This window comes from Clytia hemisphaerica, unplaced genomic scaffold, assembly GCF_902728285.1.
Source record: "Clytia hemisphaerica strain Z4C2 unplaced genomic scaffold, Clytia hemisphaerica genome assembly, whole genome shotgun sequence".
NCBI lineage: Eukaryota > Metazoa > Cnidaria > Hydrozoa > Leptothecata > Clytiidae > Clytia > Clytia hemisphaerica.
In genome coordinates this window covers 540,268-565,196 of record NW_027103629.1, presented here as the reverse complement: position 1 = coordinate 565,196, position 24,929 = coordinate 540,268, and the positions used below count along the sequence as shown (strand labels likewise).

Genomic DNA, 24,929 nt, shown 5'->3' with positions numbered 1-24,929 from the left:
TTTGAGCAAGCAAAGTCCAATTAAATTTTAAAATCTAACTTTGTAGAAATTTTTTATTTTGCTTTCAAATCATCTCCCTAGTTTGGCGGATGATAGAGACATCAAAGATGAAATGGACCGGTTCAAAAAGCGTATTTCTAAAGATAAAGAAATTGTAAGTAAAGAGACTCAAAATTTGCTTTCTCGATATCCCGAACTACCAGTTCTACTGACCTCATGTTTCTTGGACGATTATAATGAGCTTTTCCAGAAATGTTTGTACCCCTCCCCCTGTTGAGGGTACCTGTAGCCCCATGGATATCCTCTCCATCTTATAAGGTTCCATTTCCTGTATATCCAGATAGCATTGAACCCCCCTGGATGTCCATATCCTCAACGGGGGGGGGGTCGTGGTACAAACTTTTTCTGGAAAAGCCCAATCTTACTTGTTATGTTAAAACAAAACATTGAAAATATGGATAGACTTTCAAAAGGCGGGACCATCGTTTAGTAAGTTTTAGTTCAAGTTTTAATAGGCTAGAGCCGAAGTTGACTGTGGTTAACTTAAAATGCAGATATTCTTCTGAAGTTAATTTTAATTTTTTTCTCGATAGATTGTCATGCTACAAGAAGAAATACGACGAAAAGACCAGGATAAAATCTCATTTGAAAGCACAGTGAATGAAATTCGAAACATTGGCAATATGAAGAATAACCAGTTGAAATTGCTTGAGCAGCAGCTTGAAAAAGAGAAAAGTGAACGAAGTCTAATGGAGCGCTCTGTACAAGATTTACGGCAAAAGGTAATTTAAAATTTTTCATTTGATTCTGTTTGATTTGCTAAATTAGACGATCGACTTTATGTCTTGCTTTCATTCGATGTGAGTGTGATGTCAGAAGGTTGATGGAAATTTCGTAGTTTTGGGTTTTATTGACTTTTTTTGGGGTCAAGGGTCAAGTTTTGCCTGTGTCGTCAGTTTTCGAGTCCTAAAAAAGCTTCCTAGGCCTTAGCAGAAAACTCCCCTTCCGAAAATCTATCTAAATATTTTATTCTTTGAAACCAGGTTTGGTTGCGTCGCATAATTGATGTCACGCAACCTAAGGTCCCCCCCCCCTACTAGAAATTCGTTATCTACACTGGTCTAGTAGTTCGGCGTAGCAAAAATGCCAGTAGTATGACGAATCGAACAAAATTGACGTCAAATAAAATATTACAACAATCAAAACTTTTTGTTGAAAATTTATATGTTGATTTGAGATAAGATTAGAAACGGGAATGGGAACAGAAGAAAGGAACATCTAAAAACAAAAGAATGTTAGACAACGACAGCGACATCGATTTCGAAATTGAAAGTGACTTATCCTCACACGCAGAGATGTCAACATTAAATTTGCTGCCCGGAAATTCAACTGGAAATCTAATGAATGCTGTTTCAAAATCGCACTTATCTGCCGTCAACCATTTAGAACCTAAAAATCCTCCATCTCGCCATTCGTCCAGAGGATCGGGTGTAAATTTACTTCCAGGAAATTCTAGCTTAAACCTGATGCCGGGCAATACTGGTTTGTCTGGTAGCTCCAGAGTAAATTTACTATCGAGAGTTTCTGCATCAAATCTCAATTCAGAAGGCTGCACCTTAAATTTGTTGACCGATAACGTGTACCGTCGCAATTCCACTGGAAATATTATGCCAAGAGGAAATAATATGCCAACAATTAAGGTTATTGAGAAAAAGCTGTCAGTCTACTTGATATTTTGGATCAAGACTACATATCTTTAACTCTCTTCTTGTGTTTCTCTGCGCAATTATTACTAAATATTAGCTATGTATCTTTAACTCTCTGTACTCGCGCGCCACATGGATTGATTTTATACATTCTATTAATGCATAACAGGCCAACATACCATCAGACAATCTCTCTCCTTCAATACAATATGCCTCTGAAAGTTTGGTTTCCCAAAAAAATCTTATTACATGAATATAAGTATTGAAGTATTTAACGATCTTGAAATTAACACGCAGAGAATTAACACGAATTTTTCTGCTTTTACAAGGAAACGGCGGCTGGTTTTACTTAGCGGGGTTTAACACGAAATTTTTCCATAATTACACGTCTCCTAATATATTCATGTAATAAGGTACTTTTCTATTCCCCTGTATCTGTTCAAAATGTTAGACTTTCGAATCACATTTTCTCAAACTAACCATATATTTTACATTTATTTCGACAGACCAATGATATGGACAGAGAAAGAACAGAAGTACTCGAGCGGTTCGCTGGGATCAAAACAGAATCCAAAGTTCAAATGGAAGCCTTAGAGAAATTATCACAAAATAACACAGAACTTAAATTGTTACTGGAACGGAGTGAGCACCAACGAGGTAAGAAATGTTTTGTTGCGTACCTTATTGGAACTAATTTTCGCGGGAATTAATTTTAGCGTTTTTCGCGGTTTTTCGTCAAAATTGCGAAAATTGATTCCCGCGAAATACAAATTTTTCCAATTTTATCGAAAATTTTGAAAAATCCCTAGGAAAATGAAAGAAATTTGTCCGAAAAAGGGCAAAACCGCGAAAATTAAAACCTGCGAAAATTCCAGAATAAAAAAAACCCCGAAAATTAAAACCTGCGAAATGCAATTTTTCGGATATTTTTTTTCGACCGCGAAAATTAGTTCCCGCGAAAATAAGTTCCAATAAGGTAAGTTCTAGTAATAAGATGGGGGCAACGTGGTTTATCACCATCTTCATTCCCAAGCAAAGAAAAGAAGGCGCGTATTTTTCTCATATCTAGATATCCAAATATAAAAACTTATTCCTTTCCTCTGTGTCGAATGACCGGCCCAGTCTCTGTAATTGGGACGCGAAGAGGCGATCAGTAATCGTCCGATTCATGGAGAGTTTTTAAGATGACGAGAGAAATATGACGCTAGTATGATCTCAATTAATAGTCTCTATATGAAGTAAATAAAGAAGCTTTTCCGTCTCAAAATTCGGTGTAATTCTCCGAAATTTCAAGATTTTGTCTTGAAATTGCTATGTAAAATCCCTTTTCCGTCTCAGACAAAAAACCTTGGTTTGACCACTGATCTATACCTGACATGATTTACAATTACGGTTATGCTTTACTATTCGATAATATTGAAAGTTACTGAAAACGACGATCTAACATCACGCTCCCTTATTCGATGAAAATCCAATTCCCTTGAAAATCGAATTAGAGAGCGTCAACTGTATAATGAAATTAATTTTCTTTGTTTTCGTATTTAGATAAACTATCTGATCGCGTCTTCAAACTAAAAACATCGAACGAAGCTAAAAACCAACACATAGGTAACCTAGAGAGCGACTTATCGACTTGCCATCGACAATTGACATCCCTCGAAAACGATCGAAGTCAATCGAGTAAAAGATATGAAAACAACGAAAATGTTATTAAAGATATTCGTAAAGAACTTGCTGAGGTCAAGAATTTATATTCACAATCAGAGTTGAGGTATAAAGAGATTGAGAAGAGTAAACAGGAGTTGAAAGAAAAAGCGGTGCATACGTTGAAAGAGTAAGTGCGGTCATTTTGCTACCTAGATCCATTTTCATCCATAGGGACTAAGGTTTAAATAGACCCTTGGTAGGACGCAATATCATTTCAAATTTGGCGGTGAAAACATAATGACATTACGTTCATTATGTTTTCACCGCCAATTTGAAATTATACTCCAAAACATTACATATTCTTTAGCGACCATGGTGATAGATTTAGAACGCCATGTTAGCGACCAATTTGCAATAAAGATAGAAATTAAGCGCTAAGAAATAATACTATCAGGTTATCCTGACGCTGAAAATTATCTAATGTTTTTTGAATCATTGCGTAATGTTTTCGCCGCTAATTTTTTATTTCAAAATTGTATTGTGTCCTACAAAAGGTCTTTTACCTGGGATAAAATCCATAAAATTACAAAGGCATTTTAACAAAATGTGTCTACATTTTAACTGTTGTTTCTTTTTTAAGCCCATTATTCAGAAGGAACTCAAACTGATTCTTTAAAGCTGATCGAGTCAGACTTTTTATGTTCGGTAAACTAAAAGGGTTGCGCACAAGCTCAAAAGCGTTTTTGAGCAATAGCTTGGTTTAAAAATTGACGTCAAATAAAAAATTAAAGAACTTTTCAATTCAAGCGATACATTTTGATGGTCATTCACTTTGTTTTTACTAAAACAACTCGCACTTGTTTTTTACAAAGAGTAACTCATTGCAAAAGGAGCTGAATCAATACTTGAAATCAATAAGGTATAGTCGAAGGCTAGCGTCAACTCTCCTATGTAGGATTTGAAGTCACTTTATTTCCTACACAAGTTGCATGGCCCGCATGGTTTTCAGACCAAAGCTTGATTAGAAGTAACATTTACTGCCAGAATTTGAAAAATGTAAAACGCAAAAAACAAACAAAGAAGAGCAAATTCGCGGGACGTGTGCGATCCACAAGCCAGAATGTTTGACATATCACCCACAATCTTGTACTAAAGCATTTCTCACAAGGCATGAGCTGACCTGCGCGAAGTCGCATAATTCACTTGCTAAGTGACCGGTAGTACAAGAACCAGATTCAATCCGTAATCCGAATTGCGACGCAAATTTTATAGATTCACTTTTTCTTGATTGGGAAAGGTTGAATATTCGCCTCTAGCCTTCCACTTTTAACCCAACGCTTTAAACATTTAATTTTTGTTTCTACTACAGGTATCGTTTGAAATGCAAACGATATGAACAACGCTGTGATGACCTCAGTGAACAGGTCAAACTCAAGGATGCCAACCTTGCCAAAGAAAGCAGTCGTGCCAAGGAAATTGAGATCGCTAATTTGAAACTACAGAAAGAATACCAAGATTTGAGTTGCGAGTTTGAGAATTTACAACAGCAATTCAGTGGCAGAGATAAACGTTTGAGTCAACTCTTGGACGACAGGAATCATGTAGAACATGTTTTACAAGAAGCTAACCATGCCAGTAAAGCTAATAACGAACTACGAAAAGAGATACAAGATCTCAAAAACGATAAAATGACATTAAATTCACAATTGCTTGACGAGAAACGCAAAGTCAAAGAATTTGAATCTTTGCTTCACGAGAATTATGAGAGACAGTTGGAAACGAAAGATAGCGTTACCTCGTTACAGAGACAATTACAAGAGGAACGTCAAATGAAAACCGAGTTGGCTTCTAGGCTACAACAAGAAAAAAATTCGTCCGCGCGACACGATGTGAGGCGCTTAGAAGAGCGGAATACTAAGCTGGAATCGGACAAAAATGAGATGCATCAAAAATTGATCAAATTGGAGAAACTGCAGGAAGATTTTTCACGGAACATGCAATTCTTCGAGAAGGATAAATCTGACAGTGAAACCAAGGAAAAAGCATTGACCCAAAAACTAAAAAAGTAAGCAAAGTTATTTCTTATTTTCTAAAAACTCTTCTAATTCCTTTAATTTCACTGGGCTGATGTAGAAACTTAGAGACGTTTTCACCATGAATCCATAATGGGCAAAGACTCTATAAAAGAAGAGTAACGTCCTCGGCACCAACATCACATTCATTCATTCCGTTAAGGCGTAGTAGTTAGGTGGTCTTCGAACTTGTATTTACGCAGGTTCCATTTTCTCATATTTTCGCCAACACCCTGGCTATCAAGTCTTTTATGCCTATACACCCCCGGATGTTTGATATCCTCAACACCCTCATACCTTTTTCTGAAGGAAAGTACACTGTGGAAAACCATATTGTCCCTTGGATTTTCGCAATCTTTCTGTGATTGAGCTAATTCTGGACAATGCGGTTTTTACCAGATGGTTACGATAAAAAATGACATAAGATTTGAAATAGACTTTTTTGTATAGTTAGCCATGGTATATAAGGTATCGTCTCGTCTTTTTGTTATTTACACCTCTGGATGTTTGATATCCTCAACACTCACATACCTTTTCCTAGAAGAGCCCTACCAAGTACACTGTGGAAAACCATATTGTCCCTTGGATTTTCGCAATCTTTCTATGGTTGCGCTAATTCTGGACAGTAAGGTTTTTACCAGATGGTTCGATAAAAAATGACATAAGGTTTGAAAAAGACTTTTTTGTATAGTTGTCGTGGTTCCCTAGATTTCTCTTTTTGGGTTACCATTGCTCAATTCCACTTGCGGAGGTTCGCGGAGAAACTTGTAGGACACCAAAAAATAGCTTCTTTTGTTACGAAGATAGTTATGACTGAAGTGAAGTGCCTCCTACCCCGCAATAACTTTTTTATAACCCTAGTAGCCAAAACACTTAAGAAAAAGAAGACAGCATAATGCAATCAATGTTCCATTTCAAAAATGGCACATCCAAAGAGCCAAGAGTAAAAATACAATTTGTAAGTTACATGGGGGAATTGTAAAGTCTAGCCACTATTTCTGACTGCTTCGAGTTTTGGACGGCATGGTTTTTTTTATAAGATTTGATGAAACGATGTCACTCATTCAGATAAGATGTCTCGTTTGTTTTCATTTTTTCTTTATATTCAACAAAAATAATTGACGTCATTTCTGTGTGTGAAAAAATATTTGACGTCGGAGAACTTTGGAAAGTTTGTGTTAAATTCTTAAGAATGAAGGAAATTGGGTGGTTTTGTTTTTTACATGAAGATGTTGAAAATTGTGGGAATATCAAAATATTTTATATTATATATTTCCAACTACACTGTGGAAAACCATATTGTCCCTTGGATTTTCGCAATCTTTCTGTGATTGAGCTAATTCTGGACAATACGGTTTTTACCAGATGGTTACGATAAAAATGTCATGATTTGAAACAGACTTTTTTGTAAAGAAATTGTCTTGTCATGGCCATGGATTTCTCTTTTTGGTTACTAACACTCATTTTTCACTTGTCGAGGCTCTCTTGACCAAAGGATCTTTGAAACTTGTAGGACAACCAGCAGATAGCTTCTATTATGACTGAAAGTGTCTCCTACGCCTCAACTACGCTCAGAAACGCACCGATTTACATACCATTTTTTTTTATTTTGAAAACCATATCGTTTCTTTAGAATCATGGCGATCTATTTCTGATTGCTTTGAGTTTTGACGATATTCTCAACTTCAGTTGAGCTATAATCTGAGAATGTCTGTATGTATGTATGTCTGTCTGTCTGTATGTATGTCTGTATGTCTGTATGTCCGTCCGAAAACTTTAGGGCAGGCTGGACACTTCAAAAAATGTCGGATTTGGCTGAAATTTGGCACACTTGTTCCTTGGGTGAATATCTGGGGGTGTTTTTTTCATTTTTTGAAAATTTTGATTTTTGGGGCCTAGGGACGAGTTTTTCGCCAAAACGAGGCTAAAACTTTGGGGCAGCCTGGACACTTCAAAAAAGGTCGGATTTGGCTGAAATTTGGCACACTTGTTCCTTGGGTGAATATCTGGGGGTGTTTTTTTTTCATTTTTTGAAAATTTTTGATTTTTGGGGCCTGGGGACGAGTTTTTTCGCCAAAACGAAAGGCTAAAACTTGGGGCAAAAGCCTGGACACTTCAAAAAAGGTCGGATTTGACTGAAATTTGGCACACTTGTTCCTTTGGGTGAATATCTGTGGGGTTGTTTTTTTTCATTTTTTGAAAATTTTTGATTTTTGGGGGCCTGGGGACGAGTTTTTTTCACCAAAACGAGGCTGGCAGCCTGGACACTTCAAAAAAGGTCGGATTTGGCTGAAATTTGGCACACTTGTTTCCTTGGGTGAATATCTGTGGGGTTGTTTTTTCATTTTTTGAAAATTTTGATTTTCGGGGCCTGGGGATTAGTTTTTCACCAAAACGAGGCTGGCAGCCTGGACACTTCAAAAAAGGTCGGATTTGGCTGAAATTTTGGCACACATGTTTCCTTGGGTGAATATCTGGGGGTGTTTTTTTCATTTTTTGAAAATTTTGATTTTTGGGGCCTGGGGACGAGTTTCAGCCAAAACGGACAAAGTATATTTGCTACCTAATACTAAATATTTGAAATGTTACAATTGGGCCTTCTAATAACGGGAAAATCTGAAGTTGAGCCCAGTGCGGTGCGCACGTTCGACTATGATTTTTAATAAAATTCGAAGAAACAATGATACTCTTCATGGGAGTTTCTAAACATCGACCAGAAATGGCGACCACGACCAGCGACCACGACCGGCGACCAGATAAATTTGGGTTATCGAGTTTATCTGCTCTCTCCACCGTAGAGAACATCCAAACCGAGTCCTGATGTGGCTTTCAAATGAACCACTGAGGACGTGGCTGAGAATTACTCTAGCTGAGAATACTAAAAGTGACCTTTGACGTTACCAGTCATTTTCTAGACAAAGTGACACTTTTTGACAAAAATATTGACAGGGCAATTAAGTGTGATGCCTGTAAACTTTATTACACCAAATATTTTAATTGTACCGAATGAGATGCTTTTAAGTATGAATAGATAGAAATTGTGAGTAGGCAAACCCTGGGAAGGGCAGTTTTTAGAGATATCAACCTCATCAATTATTCTATTGTCCTTACATTGTCAAAATGACTTATTTTGACAAAATAATGATCTGATGATCAAATATAAAGGTTCCTAAATAAATTCCATCACAAATTTTGCCACTAATTTATTTGATGCCAAAAATACAAAAGGATAGAAATTGACACTCTATTCAAGCTTCAAGAGCGTTGAAATGGCTGCTCTACACGTTTAGCACGTGGCTTTATAATCACTGTAGGTGAGACAGGGGTGAGCTTTACTTTTCAATTCGATAAATAAATGATCATAAGAGAAAGACTCTACGGTGGAGAAAGAGGAAAAACTCGATAACCCAAATTTATCTGGTCGCCGGTCGTGGTCGCTGGTCGTGGTCGCCATTTCTGGTCGATGTTTAGAAACTCCCTACTCTTCATGCTGTGAAGATGTCTTGTTTGTTTATACTTTTCGTCTTATTCTAATAATAATAATTGATGTCATTTCTTTGATCGAGAAAACATCTGACGTCTTTTTGTTAAAAAAAATATTTGACGTCATAGTAGTAATTAAAAAAAAAACATCAAAGGTGTTTAAATATTGGAGAATTTTTGAAAGATGATTTCTTAAGAATGAAAGGATTTAGGTGGTTTTGTTTTTTACATGAAGATGTTGAAAATAGTGGGAATATCAAATCCCAGTAAGCTCCAAGTCAATCGGTTGAAAACCAAAAATTGCTGCTGATAACAACAAACAACAAAGGAATTATCCTCTGTGTTTGTTGTTACTATCATTGGTTTTTTTGCTGATATTTGATCTGACCTAAAACTTTGACCACTAATTGCAACGCTTGAATCCAGATCGTTATTCTGCTCAAAACCATCCGCATTCGTTTGCGAAACGTAATCTTTTGTGTGATTGCGTTGAATTCCAACGATGAGGTCTGTAGCAGATCTTCGGGTATATTAAAGCGAATATATTGTATACTGCTATAGGTCAATCTATTAGAAAACTATCTTTTGCAGATCCTATGCAATGCTTTTTGTGACTGTAGTGATTTCCAGTGGATAGTTTTTATTTGATGTTAGAGTCATAAAGATTCTTTCTAATAAAATTATAAGATTAAATTACCTTTGCGCTGTATAATTCACGCAATCTTTTTGTGACTGTAGCGATTTCCAGTGGATAGTTTTTATGTGATGTTAGTTTCCATTTATTTGATGTTAGAGTCATAAGGATTCTTTCTAATAAAATTATAAAATTAAATAGCCTTTGCTGTATAATTCACACAATCTTTTTGTGACTGTAGTGATTTCCAGTGGATAGTTTTTATGTGATGTTAGTTTCCATTTATTTGATGTTAGAGTCATAAGGATTCTTTCTAATAAAATTATAAAATTAAATAGCCTTTGCTGTATAATTCACACAATCTTTTTGTGACTGTAGCGATTTCCAGTGGATAGTTTTTATGTGATGTTAGTTTCCATTTATTTGATGCTTTTATTATAAGGATTCTTTCTAATAAAATTATAAAATTAAATAGCCTTTGCTGTATAATTCACACAATATTTTTGTGACTGTAGTGATTTCCAGTGGATAGTTTTTATGTGATGTTAGTTTCCATTTATTTGATGTTAGAGTCATAAGGATTCTTTCTAATAAAATTATAAAATTAAATAGCCTTTGCTGTATAATTCACACAATCTTTTTGTGACTGTAGTGATTTCCAGTGGATAGTTTTTATGTGATGTTAGTTTCCATTTATTTGATGTTAGAGTCATAAGGATTCTTTCTAATAAATTATAAAATTAAATAGCCTTTGCTGTATAATTCACACAATCTTTTTGTGACTGTAGCGATTTCCAGTGGATAGTTTTTATGTGATGTTAGTTTCCATTTATTTAGATGCTTTTATTATAAGGATTCTTCAAATTAAATTATAAAATTAAATTACCTTTGCTGTATAATTCTCGCAACCTTTTTTGTGATTGTATTAGACTGGAGTCGTTTTTTAATTCATCTAATACAGGGATGATATTAGTTTTTAAAAACTGTAAAGACCAGGTAGACAAAGAAGTCAAGGTCAACGGAACGGTCAATCTGCTGAAAACCATCGTTGTTATGAATTCTTGCATTTAGTAGTGTTAAAAGTTCTTATGATTTGATAAAACCTCTTATAAATATGCTACCCTTCAACTGGTAATCTGATTACGATTACATTGATTAGCAAAAGTGTGGTTTTTGCAGATATTAGATTTTCACTATTTATCTAATGATTCTTCATATTTGCAATACTTTTTAACAACGTTTAAAACCAGTAATGCCAACGGAGCGACTTGAACTAAATATTCAAAATGAAAAATTAGTTTGCAATTTCAAAACCAAGTAGTTTTTTTTTATGTTGGAAACAATTGTTCTCTGATTCTTCATGGATCATTTTGTGATTGCAATGACTTTCGACGATTTGGCTTTCACAGATGTTAGATCTAAGTTTATTTTTTAGGTTTTTAATTTTAATTCTGACAAAGACCAGGCCATCCCTTCTTGCTTTGGCATTTAAAACACTGGTAATTTTCAATCAAATCTATCGAGAACCATCGTTGGCATCGAACTTGCAATCTTTGTGATTGTAATTGATTTTCGACGATTTGGTTTTCACTGATGTTATATCTGACAAAATTACTACGTTATTTTACGTTATAATTACGTTATTTCCCCATAATCGTGTTTTTCTCTGATTTCAGCCGAGTTTCTCTACCATGTTATTTGTCCTGGAAAGAACCTGCAATCTACTATAAACTCTCATAATCTCATAATAGTTATGATGGACTAATCTTTGATGTTATATTCTTGAAGATTTTACGATATTAGACACTGCAATAACGCTATCGTTGCTTGGGGAATTTTCAACTATTCTGATCTGTTCGAAGACCATTGTCGGTGTTGTCAAATGGGTAATCTCTTTCTGATTGCCAAGATTTTCGACGATTCCATATTTACAGATTCTAGATCTGACTCAGATCTAGATTCTAGTCAGTCAGTTAAAGCTCGTTGCTATTGATTTGATAGCGATATTATTTATATCCAGAGCTTATTGTCAATTGTGGCAAAGTCCTTACCATCTTTGCTCGGACATTTTGCGAATCGCAGTATTCAATCCAATCTGGCGAAAACCATCGTCAGCATTGAACTTGCAATCTTTGTGATTGCAATAATTTTCGACGATTTGGTTTTCACAGATGATATTCACTGATATTATAGAGATATTATGTGGTATTTTGATGACATATTAGAACTTTCTGGAACAGCTTATGCGGTCTTAAAGTAATAAGCAAGGACGAAAAAGGAAAACTAAAGCAACATATTTTTGCAGATGTTAGATTTTCACTATTTATCTAATGAATCTTCTAGTATTCGCAATAACCACACTTAATTCAAACAACGTTTAAAACCATTAATGCTAATGGCGCGACTTGAACTAAATATTCAAAATTATGAATTTGTTTGCAATTTCAAAAACCATGTCACTGACAAAGACCAGACTTTTTGTTTGCACTAATTACTTTCGATCAAATCTGTGGAAAACCATCTTCGACGTCAAATCTTCAATCTTTGTCATTGTAATTGATTTTCGACGATTTGGTTTTCACTGATGTTGGATATGGTCAGAAGCTTTCAAGCCAGTTTGTTGGACACCATGGCTATTGACACGATAGCAATCTTTTTTATATGCAGAGCTTACTGTGTATATCTAATGTTAGTTCTAACAAAGACCAGACCATTTACTTCTGCTTTGGTACTTTTTAAAAAGCACTGGTTATTTCCATCCATTCTGTCAAAAACCATCGTCGTCGTCATATTCGTAATCTTTGTGATTGCAATTGATTTGCGACGATTTGGTTTTTACAGATATGTTAGATTTGACAAAATTACATCTTTATTTCCCCATAATCTTGTTTTCCTATGATTTCAGCTGTTTTCACTACCATGTTATTTGTCCCAGAAAGAACCTGGGATCTACTAGAAACTCTCATAATAGTTAAAATAGACTAATCTTTAATGAAAATTTTACGACATTAGAAAATGCAATAACGCTATCGTTGCTTGGGAATTTTAAACACAGAAAATTGTCTATTCCATCTGTTCAGAGATCATTGTCGGTGATTCCGTATTTACAAATGCTACAAGATCTGACTACAAGTTTCAAAGTCAGTCAGTTAAACCTCGTTGCTATTGATTCGATAGCGATATTATTTATATCCAGAGCTTATTGTCAATTCTGGCAAAGTCCATACCATCTTTGCTCGGACATTTTTGTGAATCACAGTATTCAATCCAATCTGGCGAAAACCATCGTCAGCATTGAATTCGCAATCTTTGTGATTGCAATTGCTTTACGACGATTTGGTTTTTTAGATGATGTTACTGATTAGAGATATCATGTGGTATTTTGCTGACATATTAGAACTTTCTGGGACAACTTGTGTAGCCTTAAGGTATTGACCAAGAATGACAAAGGAATGCAAACTGAAACAAGATTTTTGCAGATGGTAGATTTTCACCATTTCCAAATAGTGAAATCTTCATATTTGCAATAACCACACTTTTAACAAAGCTTAAAACCATTAATGCCAAAAGTGCGATTTGAACTAAATATTCATAATGATAAATTATTTTGCAATCTCAAAAACCAGGTCGTTGACAAGGACCAGACTTTTTGTTTGTACTAATTACTTTTGATCAAATCTGTCGAAAAACATCATCAGCATTGAATTCGCAATATTTGTGATTGCAATGATTTTCTACGATTTGTTTTTTTCAGATGATGTTACTGATATTATAGAGATATTATGTGGTATTTTGCTGACATATTAGAACTTTTTCGGACAGCTTATGTAGTCTTAAGATATTGACCAAGAATGACAAAGGAATGCAAACTGAAACAAGATTTTTGTAGATATTAGATTTTCATTATTTACAAATGGCGAAATATTTACATTTGCAATAACCATGCAACAACGCTTAAAACCATTAATGCCAAAAGTGAGACTTGAACTACATATTCAAAATGATAAATTAGTTTGCAATCTCAAAAAGCCAGGTCACTGACAAAGACCAGACTTTTTTGCTTTGTAGTTTTGAACAAATCTGTCAAAAACCATCTTCGTTGTCAAATCTTCAATCTTTGTAATTGTAATTGATTTTCGACGATTTGGTTTTTCACTGATGTTGGATATGGCTAAAAGTTTCAAGCCTGTCTGTTGAACACTGTGGCTATGTAGAGATTACTGTGTATATCTAATATTAAGACAAAGACCAGACTATCAATTTTTGCTTTGGAATTTTTAAGAAGCACTGGTAATGTTTAATCCATTCTGTCGAAAACCATCGTCGTCAAGTTCGCAATCTTTGTGATTGCAATGATTTTCGACGATTTGGTTTTTCCAGATGTTAGATCTGACTATAAGTCTTCAAACCAGCCAGCTCTAACTCATTATTATTTGATGTAATAGCAATCTTGTTTATTTTGCAATCCAAAGCAACAAGCTTTTATGGCACTTTAAAGTTTTGAGTATCAAAAAAATAAAATAGAAAAATTTCAACTTTTTCAAAAAACAGCGCGCACAAATTAATGGGGTTAATTTTTGAGGGGATTAAATTTCGTGGATTTGGGTCTTATCCGCGAAATTTTTTAAACTAAATTAAAAAATTGCCAAATAACTACTCAAAAAGTAAACTGATATCAAAGAAGCGCTAATAGTGTGTATTTCAACAACAGTATATAATTTGGCAGTAAAAAGACACAAAATCATGTAAATATTATTTTCCGATAGTGCCACCCGCGAAATTAAGTCCCTCCGAATTCTTAAAATTTCGCGGATGACCTCAACCGCTCAACCTTTTCGCTTTTTAGGAGAATTTTTGGCCTTTTTCCTAAGAAATCTGGTGTTTTAGAGTCCTCAAAGCTTTAAAAATGTTATTAACTTGTTCTTAATACTTTGGCCTTCGAAGCCTTCTTTTAAGCTAGTACACGATCTTATAAGGATAAACTATATACGAATATAATTTGTTCTAAGAAAATTGTGTACTTGTTTAAAATGTGTAAAACTACTATACTAAATATTCGCAAATACTTATCACTGATTATTTTCAACATTGTTGGTTCTGGTTTTGTATTTCTGATATTACAATTATCAGGTCATCATTAGTTGATTTTGATTAGCCTCACGGAGTTAAGTACATTCAAATCGGGTGTTTTAGAGTCCTCGGAGCCTTAAAATGTTTTAACTTGTTCTTAATACTTTGACCACCGAAACCTTCCTTATGTTCTTATATAGTTTGTTCTTATAAAATCGTTTACTTGCTTAAAATGTTAAAAACTGCTATATTAATATTCGAAATAATTATCACTGATTATTTTCAACATTGTTGATTCTGGTTTTGTATTTCTGATATTACAATTTTCAGGTCATCATTAGTCGATTTTGATTAGCCTCGCGGAGTTGAGCACATTCAAATCGGGTGTTTTAGAGTCCTCGGAGCTTTAAAATGTTTTAACTTGTTCTTAATACTTTGACCACCGAAACCTTCCTTATGTTCTTATATAGTTTGTTCTTATAAAATCGTTCACTTGCTTAAAATGTTAAAAACTACTATATTAATATTCGAAATAATTAGCACTGATTATTTTCAACATTGTTGGTTCTGGTTTTGTATTTCTGATATTACAATTTTCAGGTCATCATTTGTTGACTATAATTAGCCTCACGGAGTTAAGCACATTCAAATCGGATGTTTTAGAGTCCTTGGAGCCTTAAAATGTTTTAACTTGTTCTTAATACTTTGACCACCGAAACCTTCCTTATGTTCTTATATAGTATGTTCTTATAAAATCGTTCACTTGCTTAAAATGTTAAAAACTACTATATTAATATTCGAAATAATTATCATTGATTATTTTCAACAATGTTGATTCTGTTTTTGTATTTTTGATATTACAATTTTCAGGTCATCATTTGTTGACTTTAATTAGCCTCACGGAGTTAAGCACATTCAAATCGGGTGTTTTAGAGTCCTCGGAGCCTTAAAATGTTTTAACTTGTTCTTAATACTTTGACCACCGAAACCTTCCTTATGTTCTTATATAGTTTGTTCTTATAAAATCGTTCACTTGCTTAAAATGTTAAAAACTACTATCTAGATATCTGAAATAATTATCACTGATTATTTTCAACATTGTTGGTTCTGGTTTTGTATTTCTGATATTACAATTTTCAGGTCATCATTAGTTGATTTTGATTAGCCTCACGGAGTTGAGCACATTCAAATCGGGTGTTTTAGAGTCCTCGGAGCTTTAAAATGTTTTAACTTGTTCTTAATACTTTGACCATCGAATCCTTATGTTCTTATATAGCTTGTTCTTATATAAAATCGTGTACTTGCTTAAAATGTTTAAAAACTACTATATTAATATTCGAAATAATACACCTTATCGGAGATTTTTCCAAAAAAGTGATGCATTGTGGGATTGTTTTGAGTGTATTACAATAGAATTCCCTTGAGGAATTCCTAAGAGATTTCTATTGTAATACACTCGAAACAATTCCACAATGCATCGCAAATAATTATCACTGATTATTTTCAACATTGTTGGTTCTGGTTTTGTATTTCTGATATTACAATTTTCAGGTCATCATTAGTTGATTTTGATTAGCCTCACGGAGTTGAGCACATTCAAATCGGGTGTTTTAGAGTCCTCGGAGCTTTAAAATGTTTTAACTTGTTCTTAATACTTTGACCATCGAATCCTTATGTTCTTATATAGCTTGTTCTTATATAAAATCGTGTACTTGCTTAAAATGTTTAAAAACTACTATATTAATATTCGAAATAATACACCTTATCGGAGATTTTTCCAAAAAAGTGATGCATTGTGGGATTGTTTCGAGTGTATTACAATAGAATTCCCTTAAGGAATTCCTAAGAGATTTCTATTGTAATACACTCGAAACAATTCCACAATGCATCGCAAATAATTATCACTGATTATTTTCAACATTGTTGGTTCTGGTTTTGTATTTCTGATATTACAATTTTCAGGTCATCATTTGTTGATTTTGATTAGCCTCGTGGAGCTAAATACATTTTTACTACTGTGTTACATCAACTTTAGAGAAGAAAAAAACATAATTACAATCATCAAATGTTCGGCAATTCAATTCGTCCTAAACAATATTAATCCAAACTGCTATTGTAATCTGCTCCAAAATCAATCAACGACCATATTATTGTGGATTTTAATTGCAATCTTTCTATGCTTGCATTGAACTTACGCAATATGGTTTTTGACTGAAGTATGTTGGAACGAAAGAAGAATTTTGCCTTTCTTGTGTTTTTCTAAAGAATTTTGATTCTTCATTTCATCATAGATTTTCTTAACTTTTTAGGGAAAATCATCTTGAAATATTCATACGGTATTCGAAGGTTAGGGTCGAAATTCAAACTAAATTTAACATCTAATACACACCGCAAGCATAAAATTGCATTTTTGTGAAAGTATCGAAACTTCCTATGGGATAATTGTCAATTACAGTTAAAAATGCTCTAAATATGGCTTCTGTTACCAAAGTCGTATGGTGATATTCTTAGCAAACTCTTTTTTTGCCAATTTTTTATATAAAAGCGTGTGTTCGATTGATCAATTTTAATCAATTAGCCGTTTCCGTAACTGAGAACTAAATTCGTTAATTCCATGGCCCGTGGGGTAGGAGCAGGTATATTAGTCAGGCAGCTGAGGTCACATAAAAAAGTGCAGTAGCTACAAATTTTGCGAGCAAACTTTAAACAGTTGTTTTCAATAGATATGACCTTTCTGAACACAAAATCATCAACTGGACAGTTTGAAAATATTTACCGGACGCGTCCGAAAATATTTTCGTATTTGATGACGTCAGAAGCAAAATGAAAATTTTTATGAAAAAAAGCATACATATTATATACCAATCGATGCGTTTTTTGACGTAGATTGAGAAAAAGGTCAGTAACTATATCTGAAAATTTGATAATAAAAAGTTAAAAGCTTCCGAAGTTTTGATGACGTCATATTTACACTTTCTTTAGGATCGATTTTCTCGATTTAGGTTGAGAAATCATATATATCCACTTAAAAGTCTTCTATATCGATTTTTGAGAGCTTTCGAATGGCGGTCTTAGATTTCAATTTTGATAAGTTTGAATTTTTGTTTTTTTTTTCGTCTCGGACAGGTAAAATTGACGTTACGGACATAAAGGAAAAGCGTTCTAACTTGTCATAGCAAAATTTTCAGATATGGTTACTGACCATCTTCTTAATCTACGCTAAAAAACGCTTCGATCGGTATATAATATGTCTATGTTGGTTCTCAAAATTTTTTCAGTTAGCCTATGGGCACGCATGACGTCATCAGGTTCTAAAATATTACCGGACACTTCCGGTAATTAATTTCAACAACTGCGGTTGATGGTTTCTAGATATTTAGGTTGTATATTTTCAATTAAAAGTGGTTTGGAATTGTTCGCGACCCGTCTAATTTTTTTGTGACCTCAGCTGCATCGATTTTAGCTGATATGTATTTCACCGATGTTAAATCTGGGAAGTTTGGATTTACTGCCTAGACTATAGAACACTTCTTGAAATATTGGGGAAAAAAACAATTTGGTAATAAACTATTCGTTTAAATTATTTGCAATCTATTTTTGATTGCAGTAATCTTCTGCGATAATTATGGTCTTTATCGAATGAAAGTTTGACGTTGGACCGTAATTTTATTGAATCTGTTTCATACCTTCTTCCGTGTTTAATCTTCTGAAAACCACTGGTTGATACTCGTTGATTATTTTTTTGTAATCGTGATTTTCGGCCAATTGGTTTCTACCAGATGTAACGGAAGGACCACATATCTGTAAAGCCCGAAGGGCTAGACCCACGGCCTTTATCGTAAAGTGAAGCAAGTTTTGGTAGGATTTCCTACCAAAGAAATCACGTGACAACAAGCAATTTCACTGGTTTGAGAGATGCGAAATAGCGTTTGCCGCCTACTTGTTTTGATCTCGCGCTCCGAAAACAATTAAAATGCTAGATCCTATCCATCAGCACGAAATTTAAAAAGTCAAATTTTTGCTTCACTTTTTTTTGCTGGAGAATGCTTAAAGGGACATTAAAGTAGTAAAATGTAAACATTGCGCGAACCACGTGTCATTAAAGAGAACAATTAAAATCACGTGTCCAAAACAAACTTGTAAAACAATTGAACAATCAAAATTAGCCATATTTGGTTTGATTTTTTATTTTGACATGTGACATTTGTTTTGATTTTGTATCCGCTGCATACAGTTTGTTTACAAATTTCGCAAGTACTGTTATGTCCCTTTAAAGCAAAGAAACTTCTATTTCTTTGCTTAAAGTTGCCTATCTATCTTTACAGATCTGTGGTAAGGACCACTTCTCATATACGCAGGTGCCTGGAAGGATTGGAAAAATTTTCAAATTTCTTTAAATGGAGGGCACCTAGTTGTACCTCGTTCCAGGGGGAATGCTGGCGATTGATACTCTGATTATCTCCTAGAATAAGTTAAAAACAGACTTGGCAATTCAGAGCAAAAAGGGACTTTTCTTTTGACAGCTGGAAAATATTTTGAAAGATCAATAAAGGGGGAAGGGTCCTAATGAATCTTGGGACTGGATGAAATTGAAAATTAACAAACTTAGCAATGTTTTAGGCATCTTAATTCTTAGGATTTATCATAGTTTTGAGATAACCTGTTTTAAACCGTTTCGTTCGAAGAGGCAGTAATCATTTTTGGTTTATATTCTGGATAATGTTTATAGTATTATATAGTTTATAGCATTCGTCTCACTCAATAGAAGATAATTCGACAAAGACTATTCACTTGCTTTTTGAAACTATCATATTTTTGATGATGGTTGATTTAGAGGTGTTTTTTTCAGAATATTTTTCAATCGTTTAACATGCTAAATTCAAAGTGTTATAGAACATTCGAAGGAAACATCACGGAATTAAGATGACCACTAAGCTTGAGGCAGTCTCTCAATCCCGTCCAAGCAAAATATTTGATCGGGGTGTTTGAGTTGTAAAAAGTAATGGAGGGAACAAATTTTAGTTTATACAAACTAAATCCTGTATAACAATAATGGTATTAGCATATAACGCCTATACTACTGTATTACACGCACTATAAACGACTCCAGTCTACACGCCTTTTCAAAATATGCTTCATCTCCTCAATTTTCCAGGTCATCTGACGACACTTCACGAATGCGCAAACAATATCAATCGATGAAGAAAACTTACGAAGAGAAAATTCAAGAGCTGCGCACATCAGTCACTAAAAGTGAAGAACAGATGAGTATTTTACAGAACCACTCGAACGAATATCAAAGTGAAATCAGTAAGCTGAAAGATGTGATCAAGGTAAGTGGCTTAGATTAAGATTACTTAACTCTTAAATAACCGGACAATCTAATAAGCGGACTCCAATAGGCAAAGACTTCAAAAGATTGAACACCTCAAATTTGCGGGCATCTTTCTCACTCTATGTCCGTTAACACTAGAGAGTTTAATGTTCAGTCCTGGTTGGCTTGATTTTTTGATTTCACGTCCTCATTTTTCAGTATTAATTTCGTGGTCTGGTTTTACACTTTCAGGCATTTCAATAAGGCAAGGAGAATTTTCAAAATTTAGATTTATTCCATCATTAGTACTTTAGGCGTACAAACTTTCGCGAGCATAAACTTTCGCGATTTTCGCGAATTTTGGCCCTTTTCGCGAAAGTAAATGTCTTTAAAAATTCTAGGAGGGGCCATTCAAGAAAGTTTATGCTCGCGAAAAATTCTTGACAAAATAGAAAATCTGTAAAACTTCAAACTTGTAACTTTTATGGTACTTTTTAGCCTGCTAAAATACTACTAAGTCAAAGGACAAATGTTTCAAGCCAATACCAGAAGTATTCGTCCCTATAAGCTATTTTTTCATGTGAAAATACTCAATTTTACGTCTTGATTCGCGAAAGTTAATGCTCGCGAAAATTATTTTTCCGTTAAATTCGCGAAAGTAAATGTCGTGAATTTCGCGATTTTTCGTCCTTGCGAAAGTTTCTGCTCGCGAAAGTTTGTACGCCTAAAGTATCTTGTGTCTAATATGCTAGTCTGGATACAAATCTGAACTTTGCATTTGCAAGGAGAAACCATGCTGTAAAGTAACTTAAAACCAAAATGCCTTGTTGATACAATCGTTTAAGAAAGGCAATTTTGCGGTTGTAATAAATCTAGGGGACAATGGTTACTTCAAATTTCTAAAGATCAGTTTTTGAATACTGAGTTACTTTCAACACGAATTCGATCAGATCACGATTTTTCTGATTCCCAATGATTTACTATTGCGACCACGGAAGCATCTATACATCTAGGTTAATGTTTTTGCTAACTTATTTCAAGTCCGAGTCCTGCATTTCATGTCAAAAATTATTACTCCTTAGGTCATTATAAGTTTAGTAACACGTGACTTAGAAAACTTGTTAAACTTATTATGCCGTGAGGACGAAAACATGATGCCGGTCAAAGAAATTCCTGATTCCATGTCACCAGAACACCAAAAATCACTGCACGAAATTCGTGAGAAAATCCAATCCTGCTATTCAATTTCTAAGACGTTAAAACAGAAATTTCAACATCAAAAATCGTTTGTTCGGAAAGCTCAAGAGAAGATTAAGAAACAGTCGCATGAGCAAGAGAGTTTTAAAGAAGAATTGAGCAGTGAAAATGAAAAGTTGACACATCATATACACAAATTGGAAAAGAACCGAACGATTCATGAGGAAGATCGGAAAAGAATAGCACATTTACAGGTATGAGCATTTTCGAAAGATGAAGCTCGATTTTAACCTTAAATTCCAAGGAAATACTGCCCCTGCGTTTTTAAAAATGGTGTAGGGGATTTTTTGACTTGTATTTCTGAGATTAGAAAGTTAAGGTTTTACGCCTTTTTCCCTACTTCAAACACACAAGAAGCCGTATTCATGATTTTCAGGACGTAATTTATTCTTCAGAAATACCCCGGTTTTAGCCAGTAGTGGCAAATTTAAACTAGACAAAAGTTCTTTATATAAAATTTGCCACTACTGGCAAAAACTGGGGTCTTTCCGTAGAAAACATTACGTTATGAATATAATGAATTCGACTCCTGTTTTTTAACAGGGAAAAAGAGTGTTCGTAATAGCTGAAACTAATAACTTAAAATATTTGATCTATTTTCAGAGACAAGTCAAAGAGCTGACTAAGCATTTAGAGGAATGTACAAATGCTTTAGAAAAGAGTTTATCATTTGAAGAAGATCGACGGAAAGTCTTAAAAGAATTAGACGAACTAAAAAATGAGCATCAAGAACGACAAAAAACCGACGAGTCGTATTATCGTAATAACGAAAAAGTCGACATTTTAACAGAACAATTAAACGATGCTAAAAAGACTTTGGAAGATGTTAAACAAGAGACATTAGATAGTACGGTGTTTACAAGTCGTGTGTTGGAATCTTTCTCGTCTGTAAGTCCGTCTTGTCGGAAACGGTCGTTACTAAGTCAGGCGACGCCGAAATTGAAATCATCACGAGGTTCGTTATTCCGAGATTCATCATCATATATCCCGACATATATAGATGAACTCGAAAGTACACCAACAAGGGACGTACATAAGCGCCGAACACCGCCTACTAAAGGCCGGCGTAAAGAGCCAGTACCGGATTTGAATGACGTTGATCCGATGTCTATGACTGATGATGAATTTGATAAGATTTTTATGCCCAAGAAAACGAATTCTGATCACTCGTCGCCTTTACACCTACCAAAAGCTGGACAGATGACCAATGGAATTGGTGGACCAGATACGAATCATCCTTTGGGATCTTGAAAACGTGGTTTTAAGGGTTTTAAAAATGTTGTGATTCTTGAATGTGTTAAAGAGAATAGAAGGTTCACAATAAATAATCAACCGATTAACCTGAAAAATAATCTTTAGTTGTTTAGCCAATTCACCTATCCACTTACTTACAATTTTACCCCATTAGGATCTTGCCTTTTTTGTACAATTTTTATTGCAAAGATTTAAAGCTCCTTTAAAAATTGGGTTAAATTTGGTTAGGCTCTACTGTATGAGTGTTTTCTTCAATTTTTTTTAAACATCGCAATGCTTTCTTTATCTATGTTTAGTTTCCAGGTAAACCCCAGAAACCTCTATTGTCAATAATGGCAGTATAGTATTTAGTTATAGTTAGACAGAACGAGTGAATTATACATTTTATCATTTTTGGTAAAATCACGATATCGTTAAAAGCTCAAATTTAGCATTATATAAGCTCAGCTCCAACAGCTTATGAGACAAAGCCAGAACGTTGCCCGGGAAGAAAATAACCGTGAGCCTGCTTCAAAAATCTCGTTTTGAAACCATTATAAGTACCAAAGCAATTTGATCCCTCGAGTTTTCTGGTAAAACCTTTATAAATAGGTACTAGACTCGTTATGAATTCTAGAAAAGCGCTGCTGCTCGATTACTTGATGAGTTTGACAGATATCGTGAATTTTAATATTCATAGTTTTTAGATGTACCTACGATTTTGACTATGTATAAATTGTTGTATATTTTGGTATATTATTTTAATGGATAGATCATTTTTATGTTGGGTAGAAATAACATGTACAGAAGTAGGGTGAAAACATTTGTTCTTTTCAAAAGTCCATCCCTGTGTCACTAGACCCGGTTGGAACCCCGCCCCACGAAAAGTTTCAGCCACACTGAAAAACTATCCTCATGGGATTTGATAAGCTAGAAATAATAGAATTTCAATCCCCATCAGAATTCCGATAGAAATATATGGTAATGAGTTCTAACGGGACTGTGAGACAGGGATGTCAAAGGGAACTCTGCAACAAGAATTACAATACGTCAATCACAGTCGACCTTAATATCAATATCATCAATTGACCTAATCGAAGGAATCTCGAAGTCATCGTGAACATCTTAATCTAGGCTACCTGGCATCCACTAACGGATTCGTGCGCCTTACAGAAGATGCTTAATAAGCGATACCTGTGGTATTTTAAGGTCTGCACTTCAGACTAATCTTAACCATGAGATAGAAATTCATAATACGACTTTGGTTTGCCAGCAATTTCTCATGCTTTAGAAACGTGATAGTGTATTAATGATGAAAAACACCTTTCATAAGAATATTCTTATAAGAACGTCTCAATTTCGGAAAAAAAACAGAGACCAATTTAAGAACAATCCAAGCATCAGGTCTCAGAAATGGCTTAAAAATAAAGGCTGATTTTAATATCAACAAGTGTACAAAGCATTGAGTTTCAAGCCCGAAGGTCTAGAGGGGAGACTTCTAGATGGGAAATGAAACAACTTAATTCCCATCCAGAACGCCCACGCGTACTTTTTACACAAACGCCGGTGTAACCGTAAATCTTTACTCCCCGGAAAAAATCACTCCCTCAGTTATAATTTCCCGGGAAAAAATGACCCCCGGAGTAATAATTACCTGAGAAATTATTACTCCCCCGTGGAAAAAATTACTCCCCTTCAAATTGCTAATTTATTTGCTCTAATTAGGGGGGAGAGTGTTATTTTCCCAGTAAATTATGACTCCCTGGTGAATTCCGGCTATTGCATATTCGAATTAAACATTCGATTTGAACATTCCCATCAATGAAGTCACTTGCTAAGTAGAGACGTTTTAAAAATGTATGCATACTGTAATCCATAAACTTTATTGTTGTGGTTGCTGTAAAAGAAAACCTAGCCATAAAATCATCTACAAGTTAAAGTGACCCGTTGTTGCCCCTACCCATCCCGTTGAACTGTACCCCTGGTGACGCCAAGAATATTTTCATCCGTCCGGGCAAAAATCAAAGAATGCTATCCCAACTGTAGCGATTTTTTATCTTCATTTTCCCTTTGAAATATTCTACTCTAAGGACCCGAATAATAGAGGGGTCCAAATATAAAAGGGGGAGGGGGTCCGAAATTTCTGTAAAATATAATAGACGGGGGGGTCGAAATCAGTATAGTCAAGAAAGATGCCTTTTTATTGGGCCAAGAAAAAGCTCTACGAACAAGAATTTTTTGAATTAAATTTCAAGAATTATTTCAAAATAAAGAAAACAGTGTTGCAGTGTCAAGATGTAGCCAGGTTTTTAAAATATCTCTCAATTTTCTAACCCAAGCAAATCGCACTCAAGAAAAAAGTTTAAATTCAATTTAAATGTCAAAATAACAGTAAAAGTTTCCATATTGTTTTTGTTCATGATAAACAGGAAAAAAAAGATTAGGAAACCGAATGTTGATGGTGATCTATGCCAGTTTTTTGGTATACTGTCAGGGGAGTAAAAATTTCCCTT

The 24,929-nt window shown here is 34.5% G+C and overlaps 1 protein-coding gene across 2 annotated transcripts in view; it reads left to right on the top strand.

Annotated features, from left to right (window-relative positions):
* The window catches only part of LOC136802572 (putative leucine-rich repeat-containing protein DDB_G0290503), a 31,133-nt gene extending 8,610 nt beyond the window's left edge, over window positions 1-22,523 (top strand). Inside the window, exons 8-15 of one of the 2 annotated variants that reach the window (XM_067059310.1) lie at window positions 82-154; window positions 594-782; window positions 2,213-2,363; window positions 3,252-3,540; window positions 4,723-5,418; window positions 19,768-19,945; window positions 21,009-21,377; window positions 21,787-22,523. In XM_067059310.1, coding sequence (XP_066915411.1) covers window positions 82-154; window positions 594-782; window positions 2,213-2,363; window positions 3,252-3,540; window positions 4,723-5,418; window positions 19,768-19,945; window positions 21,009-21,377; window positions 21,787-22,434 — 2,593 coding nt within the window. In that variant the 3' untranslated portion in view covers window positions 22,435-22,523. Of the gene's footprint in view, window positions 1-81; window positions 155-593; window positions 783-1,257; window positions 1,701-2,212; window positions 2,364-3,251; window positions 3,541-4,722; window positions 5,419-19,767; window positions 19,946-21,008; window positions 21,378-21,786 lie in introns of those variants that run through there. The other variant, XM_067059311.1, reaches the window with a different exon arrangement.
* The last annotated feature ends 2,406 nt before the right edge of the window (window positions 22,524-24,929 follow it).